General features: G+C 43.2%; 1 protein-coding gene across 1 annotated transcript in view; it reads left to right on the top strand.

The window, feature by feature from the left end:
- The window catches only part of DNAH1 (dynein axonemal heavy chain 1), a 220,518-nt gene extending 219,583 nt beyond the window's left edge, over positions 1-935 (top strand). Inside the window, exons 77-78 of the mRNA XM_078777248.1 lie at positions 356-587; positions 667-935. Of these exons, the coding sequence (XP_078633374.1) occupies positions 356-587; positions 667-785 (351 nt within the window). The 3' untranslated portion in view covers positions 786-935. The remainder of the gene's footprint in view (positions 1-355; positions 588-666) is intronic.
- Positions 936-14,813: the final 13,878 nt, after the last annotated feature.

Below are 14,813 nucleotides of genomic sequence, written 5' to 3'. Positions count from 1 at the left end.
CGTTTTTGCTAACCTAAACTTTTTTTTTAACCTCGAGCAGTTTCCTGCTTACCTTTGTACCATTTCAGGTTATTCACTGGACATTAAACCATAAATTTCAATAAAAACTGGAAAAATTTAGGTGTTCTAAAACTTTTGACCGGTCGTGTATGTATTTGTGATGGGAAATTTCACATTGCTCATGGTTCCGATTCACAAGAAACACATTCGTGCATCGTTTGGTTTGGAATGAGCTACTGCTAAACTTTGTTCCCTCTAAATTGTCCCCTGTTGCCAGGTCCTGTCAACTCAAGAATTTATTGGTAACTTACAAATAACATTAAATTATGTATAAATTTCCATGATTGATTACCAGGTTCTTAAAGATGGACCGGACGAGTTGCAGACCCCTCCCGATGTGGGCTGTCACATCCATGGCCTGTTCCTCGAGGGAGCACGATGGTCCAGCACAGACGGCCTATTAGCCGAGCCTTACTCCAAGGAGCTGCACAGTTCCATGGCGGTGCTGTGGCTTGTACCGACGGCGAAATGCTGCACCGGAACCAACGTGTATTGCTGTCCCATCTACAAGACTCTAACACGTGCCGGTACGTCTCCCACGATAGACCCGTTTGCCTTGTTGTCCCTCTCACATCCAATTCCTTACCCAAACTTGTACCTTCACAGGCACTCTGTCCACCACCGGGCACTCGACCAACTACGTAACATCTGTGGATCTGCCGACCGATGAGCCCCCACAACACTGGATCAAACGTGGTGCTGCCTTGATCTGTGCATTGGATTAATGACCACAAACCAATAGTTGGAACAACCTGAAACAAAATTCCATTTCCGTTTAGCCTCAGCACATGCACTCCATCTCATTTTGACTCCTGAATTAGCTGTCCTCACCTTACTGATTAATTACCAAAATAAATGTGATGCTTCTAACCGAATGGCAGGTCATGTGGTTGTGTTCGTGGAAGAATGCATTCTCATTATGGGCTGTAAATGCAAATCATTTCCTCTTTCAGTTTAGTGACAGAAGACTGGAGAAATCACACTCAAATCGATAGAAGGAAGCACACAGGTTTGTTTCCAGTCCACATAAAGTCAAGATGTTAGGGCTTTAATGCCACATGTTTAAACTTGAACTGCACTCAGTGGAGCGCATACCACCGCAGGCCTGAACAGTTTATGTTTTGCATCCAACTGATAGGCCATATCTGAATCCGGACCTCAACCAAAATCGAATCAATTCTTCCTTGTCATACACCCAACCTGTCCTCCAAATTTTGTCCGAATCCGTCCATAATATTGAGACATCCTGCTCAGACACGGACAGGGGTGAAAACGCAACCTCCACTCACCTTTGGTTTAAAAATAACAGGTTTAAAAATCGATGGTTTAAAATTCATGGTTTAAATAAGATTGAGGTTTAAAATTCGGCGGTTTTAAAAAATAAGGTTTAAAAAAAGCTTTAAAATCGATGGTTTAAAAAGAGGTTTAAAAATTGATGGTTTAAGAAAGGTTTAAAAAACGATGGTTTAAAAAAATAAGGGTGAGAAATAGAGGTTTAAAAATCGCTGAAGAAAGGTTTAAAAATCGATGGTTTAAAAGAGGTGTAAAAATTGATGGTTTAAAAAACGAGGTTGAGAAATAGAGGTTTAAAAATTGATGGCTTATGGAAGGTTTAAAAAACGATGGTTTAAAAATTGATGGCTTATGAAAGGTTTAAAAGAGGTGTAAAAATTGATGGTTTAAAAAACGAGGTTGAGAAATAGAGGTTTAAAAATTGATGGCTTATGGAAGGTTTAAAAAACGATGGTTTAAAAATTGATGGTTTAAGAAAGGTTTAAAAAACGATGGTTTAAAAATGAGGTTGCGAAATAGAGGTTTAAAAACGAGGTTTAAAATAAAAGGTTTAAAATCGATGGTTTTAAAAATGAGGTTTAAACTCGATGGTTTACAAAAACGAGGTTTAAAATCAATGGTTTTTTAAAACGAGGTTTAAAATTGACTTTAAAAAAAAAAGAGGTTTAAAATCGATGACTAATTTTTACATTCCCAGCGGTAGCCGACCATCCCTCTACATACCCAACACCAAGGCCATCGGTAAGGATTGGACATAAGAACGGACCGAGGTCCGTGTATCTTCGATTTGTTTCTCGACACTGATGGTTACAGATGGCAGACTCTCCAAATTAAACCAAAATGCCACATCCATCTGTTTTGGAGCTACAGCATTGCTACCCGCAAATCAACAAAGCAGTGTGGGTAATGAGGAAGTAAAAGCAATGTGAACAGTCCATTTATACATTTGGGTTGGCATTTATGAACAGATTAATCACACGTACAGATTAAATCAACTTTTGACAACCTACAAGGCCTTCATTCACAGCTCAGAGTATTGCTGTCCCCTTTGGGCTGGTGCTCCTGCCTTACACCTTACCCTTCCTAATGTCAGGGAAAGTCAAGGTCTCTCATCTCCCACGACAAACCTGAGTGTCTAGGCCTGTTACTTTTGCATCGCAGACTGGTCGGTAGCCTCTTGGTATTCTACCGCCTCCTTTTTGGTCTTCCACACTCTGTCCATCCCAGGTTTCTGCAGAGCGCCCACGGTCTGTCAATAACCTTCTTAAACTCCCAAAATCCAGGTTCACTCACCTCCACTCATGTTCCTCTTTTTCTCTCATCTGTGGAACCAACTTCCCCAATCTTTCTTTTTTTCAATCCCATTCTTCCCTCCATGGCTTCAAGATAATCATGCTTCACACATGTCTTCTACCCTGAATGACCCCATTCCCAGGTACTCTCCTCTTTTTTTTTGTATACAAGATGGAGGCTCGTGTAAGAGCTAACATTAATAACAAAACACAAATGGACACATAAGACAAAATAAAGGGAGTGGGAGACAAGTGGGGAGAGAGGGGGAAGCACACAAGTACAACATTTGAGAGCAGGGACATCGGGAGATCTGTGGCAGGGAGAGGGCTTGGGGGGAGGAGGCGTGGGCAGGAGGGTGGGGGTGGGAGAGGTAAAAAAACAAAAAAAACATGGACACTTCTAGGACTTCCAGGAAAGAAGTCGGTGTTTCAGAAAAGTGGATCTGGGGTGAATTAGCGGGGGTAGTAAAGATCAAGGTTTTGGATGGGGGAAGATAAGAGATGGTGGTGAACAGGTGTTTTAAAGACCTGGAGGGAGGAGTGGGATTGAAGAGAGTGAGGGAGTTTGTTCCAGAGGCGGGAGAAAAGAGGAATGAAGGAGTGAAGGTGAGCAGAGTCTTGAGTTTGGCAGTTTAACCATAAGAGGGTTGCTGGCAGATCTTGTGCGACCTGTAGGAATATTTGGGGGACAGAGCACAGACAGGGCTGGGGGGGCAAGGCCAGAGAGGAGTCGGTAGAAGACGGAAAGACCACCAACCTGCCTGCGGTGAGTGAGTGAGAGGCCCTTGGAGTTAGCTTCATCGCGGGAGATTCCAATGATTCTGAATGCTTTGGTTTCAACAGCATGAAGGCGAGCTAGGTGTGAGGCAGGAGCACCAGCCCAGAGGGGAGAGCACAGCTGTTTTATGGTGGTGAACAGCTGTTTTAAAGACCTGGAGGGAGGAGTGGGATTGAAGGGAGTGGGGGAGTTTGTTCCAGAGGCAGGAGCACCAGCCCAGGGGGGGGAACAGTATTCCATTGAGCTGCGGATGAAAGCCTTGTATGTGGTGAGGAGCTCAGGTGTGCCAAGGAAGGACTTCGCACGACGGAGGATGCCCAGTCGGCGACTGGCTTTGGAGGCCAGCTTGGAAATGTGGTTTTCCCAAGAAAGATCATGGCAGATAGTGAAACCCAAAAGCTTGAGCGACAGAACTTATTGGAGAGGATTGTTGAGAAAGTAGATGGGAGGGTTTTCCAGTTTGTCTTTTCGGAGAGACATAGTAAGAGTGTGAGATTTGTCAGGATTGAAAGACATGTTCCACTTGTTTGACCAGTCTGTGATTTTGTCCAGGTCTGCAGAGAGTGAGGAGGCTGCAGACTGCCGATCTAAGGGATGAGGAATGGAGCAGCAGAGTGGAGTCATCAGCAAAGAGACAGAGAGGATTTTCCAGAGAGTCGGAGAGTTCATTGATGAAGACCAGAAATAGCACAGGGCCCAGAACACTACCTGGGGGAACTCCAGCCAGAACAGGAAGGGGAGATGAGAGAAATCCATTCAGGGCCACACGTTGCCTCCGACCAGAGAGGAAGTCCGCAAGCCATGAATGGAGATTTCCATGGATACCATAGGAGGAGAGTTTGGTGAGCAGAGCTGGGTGCCAGACCGTATCGAAGGCACGTGATATGTCAAGGGAGACAGCTCTGATTTCCTGTTTGGCATTGAGGACCTCCATCCATTGTTGAGACAGCAGAAGCAACATGTCCAGAGTAGAATGACCTGCTCTGAATCCAAACTGATGATCAGAGATCAAGCCATTGGAGAAGAGAAAGGATTTGATATCCGAAGCAATGATGGATTCCATGACTTTGCTGATAATTGGAAGCAGGCTGATTGGTCTGTAGTTGCAAGAATCTGTTTTTGCACATTGTTTGTGTAAAGCGGTAATGTTTGCTGATTTCCAAGATGCTGGCAGATGACCTTGAGCAAAAGAGAAGGCGAAGAGAACAGAGAGGGTGTGAAAGAGTGGCAGAGCAGGATTTTAGGACCCGAGGGCTGATGCCATCTGGTCCAGTTGCAGAATCAGTGTCGAGGTTTGACAAAAACCTCTCCACCTTGTCAGGAGAGAAGGACACAGAGTCCAGGAACAGTTGGGTTCGACTGGGAAAGGTGGGAACAGAGAGAGATGGGTTTGGGACACAAGATTTTTTGGCAAACAAGGAGTTGAGGCATTCGGCTTTGTCACGTGCGGTGTCATCTGTGTAGCCATTTGAGGTAAGGGAGGGGATGGAGGGGGAACAAACACCAGAAACGGATTTGACAAGACACCACCAGGATTTGGAGGAAGGAGACAGGTTTGAGAGTTCAATCTTGAGTGCGGAGAGATAGTGCTTCCTGGCACTCCTGAGGGTAGATACACACTTGTTCCGAGCTTGGTGGAAGGAACTGAGATTGCCTTCAGTTGGATTTGCCTTCCAAGAGGCAAAGGCAAGTTGTTTCAGGGCATCTGCCTCACCACAAGATTCAGTGTACCATGGACGGGAGGAAGGGTAAGACAACTGAAGCCGAGATGGGATAAATCTATTCATGAGAGAGAGCAGTTTGCTTTGGAAGAATTCCCAGGAAGAATTGATGTCAGAGGCAGTCGAGATGGGAGACCAGTCCAGATGATTGATGGCTGCTTGCAGACCATGCCAGTCAGCCTGAGTGAAATGCCAGCCTCGTCGGCGCTGAGGAGGCTCTCTGAAAATGGCCACAGAGATGTCCACTTTCACAAGCACATGATCTGAAGAACCGATTGGAGCAGAAGAAGAGCAGCAGGCATTTGCAGGGAAGTCAGTCATAACCAAGTCTAGAAGAGAAGATACTCCATTGACTGCGATCCGGGTCGGGAAATTGACAGATTGTGTCAGTCCCAATGAGTCACAGAAGTCCTTTGCTGAGGTGCCATGGCTGGTAAGAGAGGAACGCACACCCAGCCAGCTGGCATGATGACAGTTGAAGTCGGAAGAGAAAGTTTGGATGAGTTGAGAGAAGTTGGTCCATGTTGTCCGACAGCGAAATGTAAATGGAGTCATCACTGTTTGCAGGACGGTACAGAACACATATGAACAAAAGGTGTGAGCGGAGAGGAAGCCGTAGCCAGAGGTGCTCCTGGGGGTGGGGTGGAGAGAGGGCAGTGCAAGAAGAGTGAGGAAGAGAGTTTTTGATAAAGATAGCCACCCCACCACCAGGACAAGGCTCAGGTCTATCATACCGGAGGAGGGAGTAACCAGGAAGAGATATTAAGAAATCAGAGACATCTTGAAGGAGGAAAGTTTCTGTTAAGCAGATCAAGTCTGGATTGTCAGAAGAAACCTGAATGGAGAGATCAATCAGGTTTGAGCGAAGGCCCCGGATGTTTGAGGTCCATACCGTTAATGAGGAGAGAGGGGAAGCATCGGGTGCAGGACAGGGGAGGGGAGGGGAGGGGTAGGGTCAGATGAAGGATGGATGAGAGGGGGAGGTAGGGAGAGCAGTTGGTAGTGTGTCAGAGATTGCAGAAGAGTTACAAGAAAGGGAAGGATGAGGAGGACGAAAGGTTTGATGGTGATGGGATGAGGCACCCAGAGGGGTTGTTTGAGGGGGGGGGGGGCAGAGGAAAGTCGAAGGTTGGGTGAGGTGGAGGTATGAGATAGAAGGGAGACGAAGTGGGGAGGAGGCAGCTTTGAGAAGGAGGTGGGAGGAGGGAGAAATTGGGAGGGATGGTTGGGGGGGGGGGAGATTTGAAGGTGTGGGGTTGGGGGGGGGAGTTTTGAATGGGAGCGGCAAGGGGGGAGTTTAGGAGGGGAGGGGCAAGGGGGGAGTTTAGGAGGGGAGGGGCAAGGGGGGAGATTTGGAGGGGAGGGGCAAGGGGGGAGTTTAGGAGGGGAGGGGCAAGGGGGGAGATTTTGAGAGGAGGGGCAAGGGGGGAGATTTGGAGGGGAGGGGCAAGGGGGGAGATTTGGAGGGGAGGGGCAAGGGGGGAGTTTAGAAAGTGGATGATTAATGAAAGATGAACATTTATAACAAATTGGGTTTGTTGTGATTTTCAAGTTCGCGATCCGTTTAAGAACGATGGAGGAGGGGTGGAATGAATGAGAATTTAGAGCATGTAGTGAGAAAGAATTATAAAAGATTGAATATTTTTTTGAAATGGAATGAGTTGAAGAGGAAATTGAAAGGAGCCTTTTAAATAGGAAGAAAAACAGCATGTTGTAATGAACCACTGAATAAAACACTGCAGGGGAAAGTTTAAACATATTTAACCAGAACCGTGAAGAACAATCTTATATTCACAAAGATACCAACGGGGAGAGAGCCTATAGGGACAACCACAAGTCACTTGAACAGGGCAAAAGGTGGAAGGCAAGGGGATAATGGGGGCGGGGTGGGACAGCGCACATGGACAAAGGCGCACGATGGGACAAAAGCACACGAGGAGAAAGGGAAATAAAAGTTGTTTTCGTTGTTTTTTGGTGGGGGGCTGGGGGGGTGGGGGTTACAACGTTAGACAAAGAGTAGATGTTCAGTGAAGTTTGGGGGAAAAGGGAAAATCAAAAAACCTAGCAAAAACAGCGAAGGAAGGAACAAACTTCGACGAGGGAAGCCTGAGGCTGCAAGGCCTCACACGCGGCGCAGCAAACAGAAACAATTAATTTATGAAAGATAAACACCGAGAAACTTCCAAGGGACACACTATAGGTTCACACACCGAAAGATAAATACAGTTTAGACAAAATACAATTGTGAACAGACTTAACCTTGAAAACGTGGAGACCGTGTGGAGCTTCGAAAATTCATGACGTCGTCTCCGAATTTTTGTATTTTTTATGTTTTTGTTTGTTGTTTTGTGTTTTTGTTTTTGTATTTTTGTTTTTTCAGGTCTTCCAATAGGGATTCTTCAACATTATAATTAAAAGAATAGTGGGAAGTATGAGGGGATTTTCGTTATGCTGTTCAAGTATGATTTAAATATATATATATATATTATTATACCCAAAACGCACAAAATCGCTGAAATATGTAGTTTCTGCTTTTCGACTGTAATTATGCAATATCATCTTTATGTTGTTCAAATGCGGTTATGGTTGTAATATGATATATCTTTATGATCTTTTCAAGAAACAAAATTGGACAATCCTTAAGTAAAGTCAGAAAAATTTCGATTTCATTTCCCCTTAAATCATCAACCCCACTCCTGTTATGACCAAAAGTCCACAAGTAATCTCAGCAAAAATATCTCACCAGGTCAAATCTGGCTGCGTATCATAACCATAGTCATTCACTGAACATTACAATGTTAACATACAACTGTTATTTGTTGTATTATTAAAATAAATATATTTTGCTCCTGAATCATCCTCTAAGTGGTATAAAATCACGAAAATGTCGTCATTAATCTTCCTCATCATCATCTTCTGAGTCGCTTGTGGTCGGTTCTTTGTTTGGGTTTTTGCATTGTTCACCTCCCATGCAAGTGCAGGCTTCTGTGCATGGCATGTTATTGTTCTTGCAGGCACATACGTGGCTGCGTTGACATGCAGACACTTTACACTTGCACGCGGTCAGCTCAACTAGTCCAACTGGAGCAGGGTCTTTGGTCATGAGGGTGGGTGGGCTGGAGAGTTCCATCTTCGATGTTCCATCCATTACCATCTGGCTTTGGTAGTGCTTGGTTGGGGAGCAATGACTTCTTCCAGATGAATGACTGATAGTTAGCTCGATAAATGTGTTGCCTAATACTGTCAGATGTTGGTGGTCGGCATTCACTCTTCTGCCTTTTCTGGCAGAACATCCAATATCTGATTTCGTCCGCCGTGTCACCTGCTGCCTGAGCTGTTGTGTACAGGGAGCATATGAACCGTTCACAAGCACGGACAGTATCCTCTGTCGGTGGGATAATATCTCCCAGTTGTGACACTTTCTGTTGGTGGTCTTTACCGTCCTGAAGTTTCCTCAAAGCTGTCTTCTTACCAAGTCCACTGAAGGCACTCGCCGTGTCACTTCCTGTTAGTGCATGCAATGTAAGTGCATGAATGAAACTTTCACAACAAAATTGGACGTATCTTGCCTGTAGGGGCTAAGAGAAAAAATAAATAAATGAAATCCGTCAAAATCTCAGATTTACGCCTCGGACACCACCCCCCCTCATAGAAAAGTGGCTGCCATTTATTGTTGCTGCCACAATTCAACTGTACATCAGGGCTGGATTTGTTCTATAGATGTTCCCCAATCACCTGGAAGTGACAAACCAACTGTGTAGTGGGTGTTGCACAAAACCATTTTGAGCATATTCTGGCTCCTGGACTATTATACTTTATTATAAAGTTTCACCTCGATCAATGAAGCGCTTCAAGAGATATGATTTTTTTAAGAGATCCGTTCAATTACGTATCGCTGCCAAACCGTGTTACTTATTGTAAATTCCAAAAGACCAATTTATCTTCCAGGCATGGAAAACTTATTCTTGAAGTTTTTGAAGGGAGGAGATAGGTTTTAAAGGTTTATGCTTCAAAAAAATCATAGCTCCCAAACCATATGACCTATGACGACACAGCCTGGATTTGATTTGTTCGTCTTGGTCATGTGATCATGCTTGCAAAGTTTGGGCTCGATCTGTTCATCCGTTTTGGAGAAAAAGGGGTTTTAGTGTTTCTTTAAGGTTTTTCTGTTAAAAAATATATGGCAGCTGAACCACGTGACCCATGACGTCATAATTTAAATTTTTTTTCCCATCATTTTATCCCTGGATGATATTCAAGAAATTTCTTCCTGTTCGATGAAGTTTTGTACTTGTCGAATTATGACGTCATAATGGAGGCACCTGTGGAAGTGTAACTCAGTGTAACTTATTGGTTGGAACTGGTAACGAACCAAGGTAAGCTGGGAGTCCTGTTGTGTAGCTTTAGCACGACCCCGGGCTAACACACATTCCCAAGCCCGTACTATTGTCTTTCATCGGGATGCAAAGTGGATGAAGCAAATTCCCAGCAGGGAGGAGAGCGAGCTGGTGCCAGTGAGGCGACCAGTAACGTTTGCGGAGAACGGATTAGAAGCAGCGGAGAAGGGATTACGATTTCAGCGGACAGAGGATTAACTGAAGTTTGCCGATATAAGCAGAAGAGACTTGGAGTCAAGGAGCACTTGCCACGAGAAGCCCTGCCCGACGGAATGAACGCGTACCACGGGTTCGGCGCTGCAGCCACGAAAGAGGGACTATGCGGATAGAGTTACCTGGTCCATTGAGTTAAACGGTATTATTTGGTAATGGAATGAAGTGAATAACCAGTTTATAAAGTTGTGACCTTTTGTAAAACCTGTTTCCGACCATTGGCGTCTTGAGTCTCACCCTACACTTCCACGACAATCTGGAGGCACTGCTGGAATTTCGAGTGGACGTCGCCAAGGTAAGCATGGCGTCTTGGGGATGGTCCATTATGAAATATGAATTCTGATCATGGTGGAGGATGTGTGTGTGGGACTTGCATTCCATAGGTAATCCAAGGAGTGTAAACGTATTTTTTGTCACGACCGTCCGAGGTAAAAGTCACGGATGGAACGGTGTGCTTGCGAGGATATGTACATTATACGCTGGGTATTAAAAGCCTTACTCTGTTCTGGAGGCGAATCGGCCCATGAGTGCACCATGAGGCGATTTGTTTGCCGGTTCGGTAAGGTTCGGTAAGGTCCGTACACGTGTACAATCGTGTACACCCGTTTTAAATAAATAAATAAATAATTTTTTTTCAGTTTTCCCGCCATGACTAAAACTCGTTTGATTACAATATAAATTAATGACAGACAACGCCATCTCATGCCGGTCCAGAATTATTGTGAAAGATGGCGATTGGATGAAAATTGCATACCGACACGCCCTCACTGTCCCTCATTGTCCCTCATGTTCATTCCGGCTACCTGTCTCTTGCTCCCGCTCCTTCTCCCTCCCCTCCCTCTAGTTCCCATTGGCGGACGTTTTGCGAGAAGCAAAGCGTTTTGCAGGAAGCTTCCAGGAAGCAAAGCCAGGGCTGTTGCTTTTTCGTGTTTTTCCTCTGCTCCCTGTGCTTGATATTTAAATCCCATTCGAATGTCAAGTAAATCGGATGGAAATTGAGGATTTGAAACTTGTTGTTGGAACTTGCTGTTGGAACTTGTTGTTGGAACATGTTGTTGGAACTTGTTGTTGGAACTTGCTGTTGGAACTTGTTGTTGGAACTTGTTGGAACTTGCTGTTGGAACTTGTTGTTGGAACTTGTTGTTGGAACTTGTTGTTGGAACTTGCTGTTGGAACTTGCTGTTGGAACTTGCTGTTGGAACTTGTTGTTGGAACTTGTTGTTGGAACTTGTTGTTGGAACTTGTTGTTGGAACTTGCTGTTGGAACTTGTTGTTGGAACTTGCTGTTGGAACTTGTTGGAACTTGTTGTTGGAACTTGTTGTTGGAACTTGTTGTTGGATCTTGTTGGAACTTGTTGTTGGAACTTGTTGTTGGAACTTGCTGTTGGAACTTGCTGTTGGAACTTGTTGGAACTTGCTGTTGGAACTTGTTGTTGGAACTTGTTGTTGAAACTTGTTGTTGGAACTTGTTGTTGGAACTTGTTGTTGGAACTTGTTGTTGGAACTTGTTGTTGGAACTTGTTGCTGGAACTTGTTGCTGGAACTTGCTGTTGGAACTTGCTGTTGGAACTTGTTGTTGGAACTTGTTGTTGGAACTTGTTGTTGGAACTTGCTGTTGGAACTTGTTGTTGGAACTTGTTGTTGGAACTTGTTGTTGGAACTTGCTGTTGGAACTTGTTGTTGGAACTTGTTGTTGGAACTTGTTGTTGGAACTTGTTGTTGGAACTTGTTGTTGGAACTTGTTGTTGGAACTTGTTGTTGGAACTTGTTGGAACTTGTTGTTGGAACTTGTTGGAACTTGTTGTTGGAACTTGTTGTTGGAACTTGTTGTTGGAACTTGTTGTTGGAACTTGCTGTTGGAACCTGCTGTTGGAACTTGTTGTTGGAACTTGTTGTTGGAACTTGTTGTTGGAACTTGTTGGAACTTGTTGTTGGAACTTGTTGGAACTTGTTGTTGGAACTTGTTGTTGGAACTTGTTGTTGGAACTTGCTGTTGGAACTTGTTGTTGGAACTTGTTGGAACTTGTTGTTGGAACTTGTTGTTGGAACTTGTTGTTGGAACTTGTTGTTGGAACTTGTTGTTGGAACTTGTTGTTGGAACTTGCTGTTGGAACTTGTTGTTGGAACTTGTTGTTGGAACTTGTTGTTGGAACTTGTTGTTGGAACTTGTTGTTGGAACTTGCTGTTGGAACTTGTTGTTGGAACTTGTTGTTGGAACTTGTTGTTGGAACTTGTTGGAACTTGCTGTTAGAACTTGTTGTTGGAACTTGTTGTTGGAACTTGTTGTTGGAACTTGTTGTTGGAACTTGTTGGAACTTGTTGTTGGAACTTGTTGTTGGAACTTGTTGTTGGAACTTGCTGTTGGAACTTGTTGTTGGAACTTGTTGGTGTAACTTGTTGTTGGAACTTGTTGTTGGAACTTGCTGTTGGAACTTGTTGTTGGAACTTGCTGTTGGAACTTGTTGTTGGAACTTGTTGTTGGAACTTGTTGTTGGAACTTGTTGTTGGAACTTGTTGTTGGAACTTGTTGTTGGAACTTGTTGTTTGAACTTGTTGTTGGAACTTGTTGTTGGAACTTGCTGTTGGAACTTGTTGTTGGAACTTGTTGTTGGAACTTGTTGTTGGAACTTGTTGTTGGAACTTGCTGTTGGAACTTGTTGTTGGAACTTGTTGTTGGAACGTTTTGGGAACATTCAAAGTTGGGTTTTGCTAACGTTTCCACAACGTCGCTACAACGTTTCACTTTCGTTGTTGCAACGTTTTGCTCCAACGTTTTGGGAACATTCAAATGTTGGGTTTTGCTGACGTTTCCACAACGTCGCTACAACGTTTCACTTTCGTTGTTGCAACGTTTTGCTCCAACGTTTTGGGAACATTTAAATGTTGGGTTTTGCTGACGTTTCCACAACGTCGCCACAACGTTTCACTTTCGTTGTTGCAACGGTTTGCTCCAACGTTTTGGGAACATTTAAATGTTGGGTTTTGCTGACGTTTCCACAACGTCACCACAACGTTTCACTTTCGTTGTTGCAACGTTTTGCTCCAACGTTTTGGGAACATTCAAATGTTGGGTTTTGCTAACGTTTCCACAACGTCGCCACAACGTTTCACTTTCGTTGTTGCAACGTTTTGCTCCAACGTTTTGGGAACATTCAAATGTTGGGTTTTGCTAACGTTTCCACAACGTCGCCACAACGTTTCACTTTCGTTGTTGCAACGTTTTGCTCCAACGTTTTGGGAACATTCAAATGTTGGGTTTTGCTGACGTGTCCACAACGTCGCTACAACGTTTCACTTTCATTGTTGCAACGTTTTGCTCCAACGTTTTGGGGACACTCAAATGTTAAGTAAATCGGATAAGAATTCACGAGTTATTTAATTATTAGCGATTAATGAAGTACTTATTTAATTAATTACATTTCTTATTACATTACAGTAATTACATTACAGTAATTACCTGAGGTAATTACAGTAATTACAGTTCCGGTAATTACAGTAATTACAGTAATCATTACAGTAATTGCAGTAATCTTATTACAGTAATTACATTACATTAACTCAGGCACCTTTTGAGTAAGGAAGCTGATATTTGGACATGACACTGACCAAGTGATGTGGCTGTCAAGGAAAATTTTGATTTATTGATTAATCATTTAATAAATTAACTCGTTGATTTATAAATGACTTATTTAATTAAAATTCCTCAGAGATACATCTTCGGATGAGATACTTGCAGATTGGTTATGCTATGAGCCAATTGATTAAGGAAAATATTTTGTGATGGCCATATTGGCAATTTCGTGGCCATATTCGTGGCAACTCAGTTAGTGCCACTGCACCTTTAAAATGCATCCCTGCGTTCATTTTTCGATCGATTGAGTTGAAATTTTGAACAATCGGATCTGGACTGTCGTTATTAACGACTCTAGCACGCACCCGTCCAATCAGGATGGAGCGGTATGGTTCCCGGATTATCACTGCCCGCAGTTTTAATTAGTTTTACTTTTTCTCTTGGTCATATAATTTTGAAGACATGCATGTCATGATATAGGAAATGTTTGTTCTGTTGAACGGAATAAATGTTGTTTATTTGTGTGGGTGTGTATTTTTTGTGTATTTTGGATATATTTTCACGACTAATTCCAGTTAACATCCTGCAAAATTTGCTCGTTTGCTGGCCGAGTCGAAATTGCGTTGAGTTCCTATGGCATGCGCCATTAAAAGCGCTGTGTAATGGTTGAGCTCCCTTTATTTCGTTTTGGTCATGCGGATGAGCAGACAAAGTGACGAATGCTGCGGCTGGAGCAGTAGAAGCAATGTTTTTAATTGAAACGATGTAATGAGTAATTAAAAGTGGGAGGGGGCAACACCACGCATACCTCTTTTAAGGTGTGTATAAACCCTGGAATAAACGTGGGAGGGGGCAACACCACGCATACCTCTTTTAAGGTGTGTATAAACCCTGGAATATTTCAGCAATCAATACAATGCTGAAACTATGTAAGTTAAGTTAATGAGTAATTTAATGAGTAACTTAATGAGTAATTTAATGAGTAATTTAATGAGTAACTTAATGAGTAATTTAATGAGTAATTTAATGAGTAATTTAATGAGTAATTTAATGAGTAATTTAATAAGTAATTTAATGAGTAATTTAATGAGTAATTTAATGAGTAATTAAATGAGTAATTTAATGAGGAATTAAAAGTGGGAGGGGGCAACACCACGCATACCTCTTTTAAGGTGTGTATAAACCCTGGAATAAACGTGGGAGGGGGCAACACCACGCATACCTCTTTTAAGGTGTGTATAAACCCTGGAATATTTCAGCAATCAATACGATGCTGAAATGATGTAATTTACTGTGTAAGAGGGTCGACCTTGGGTTTGTTTGGGTTTTGTTGTTTATTTTTGTGGGTGTGTATTTTTGTGTATTTTGTATATATTTTCACGGCTAATTCCAGTTAACATCCTGCAAAATTTGCTCGTTTTTCTGGCCGAGTCGAAATTGCGTTGAGTTCCTATGGCATGCGCCATTAAAAGTGCTGTGTAATGGTTG

Source organism: Myxine glutinosa, chromosome 5 (genome assembly GCF_964187855.1).
Source record: "Myxine glutinosa chromosome 5, kmMyxGlut1.1, whole genome shotgun sequence".
NCBI classification, from domain to species: Eukaryota; Metazoa; Chordata; class Myxini; order Myxiniformes; family Myxinidae; genus Myxine; species Myxine glutinosa.
This window is presented reverse-complemented; position numbering and strand designations above follow the sequence as displayed.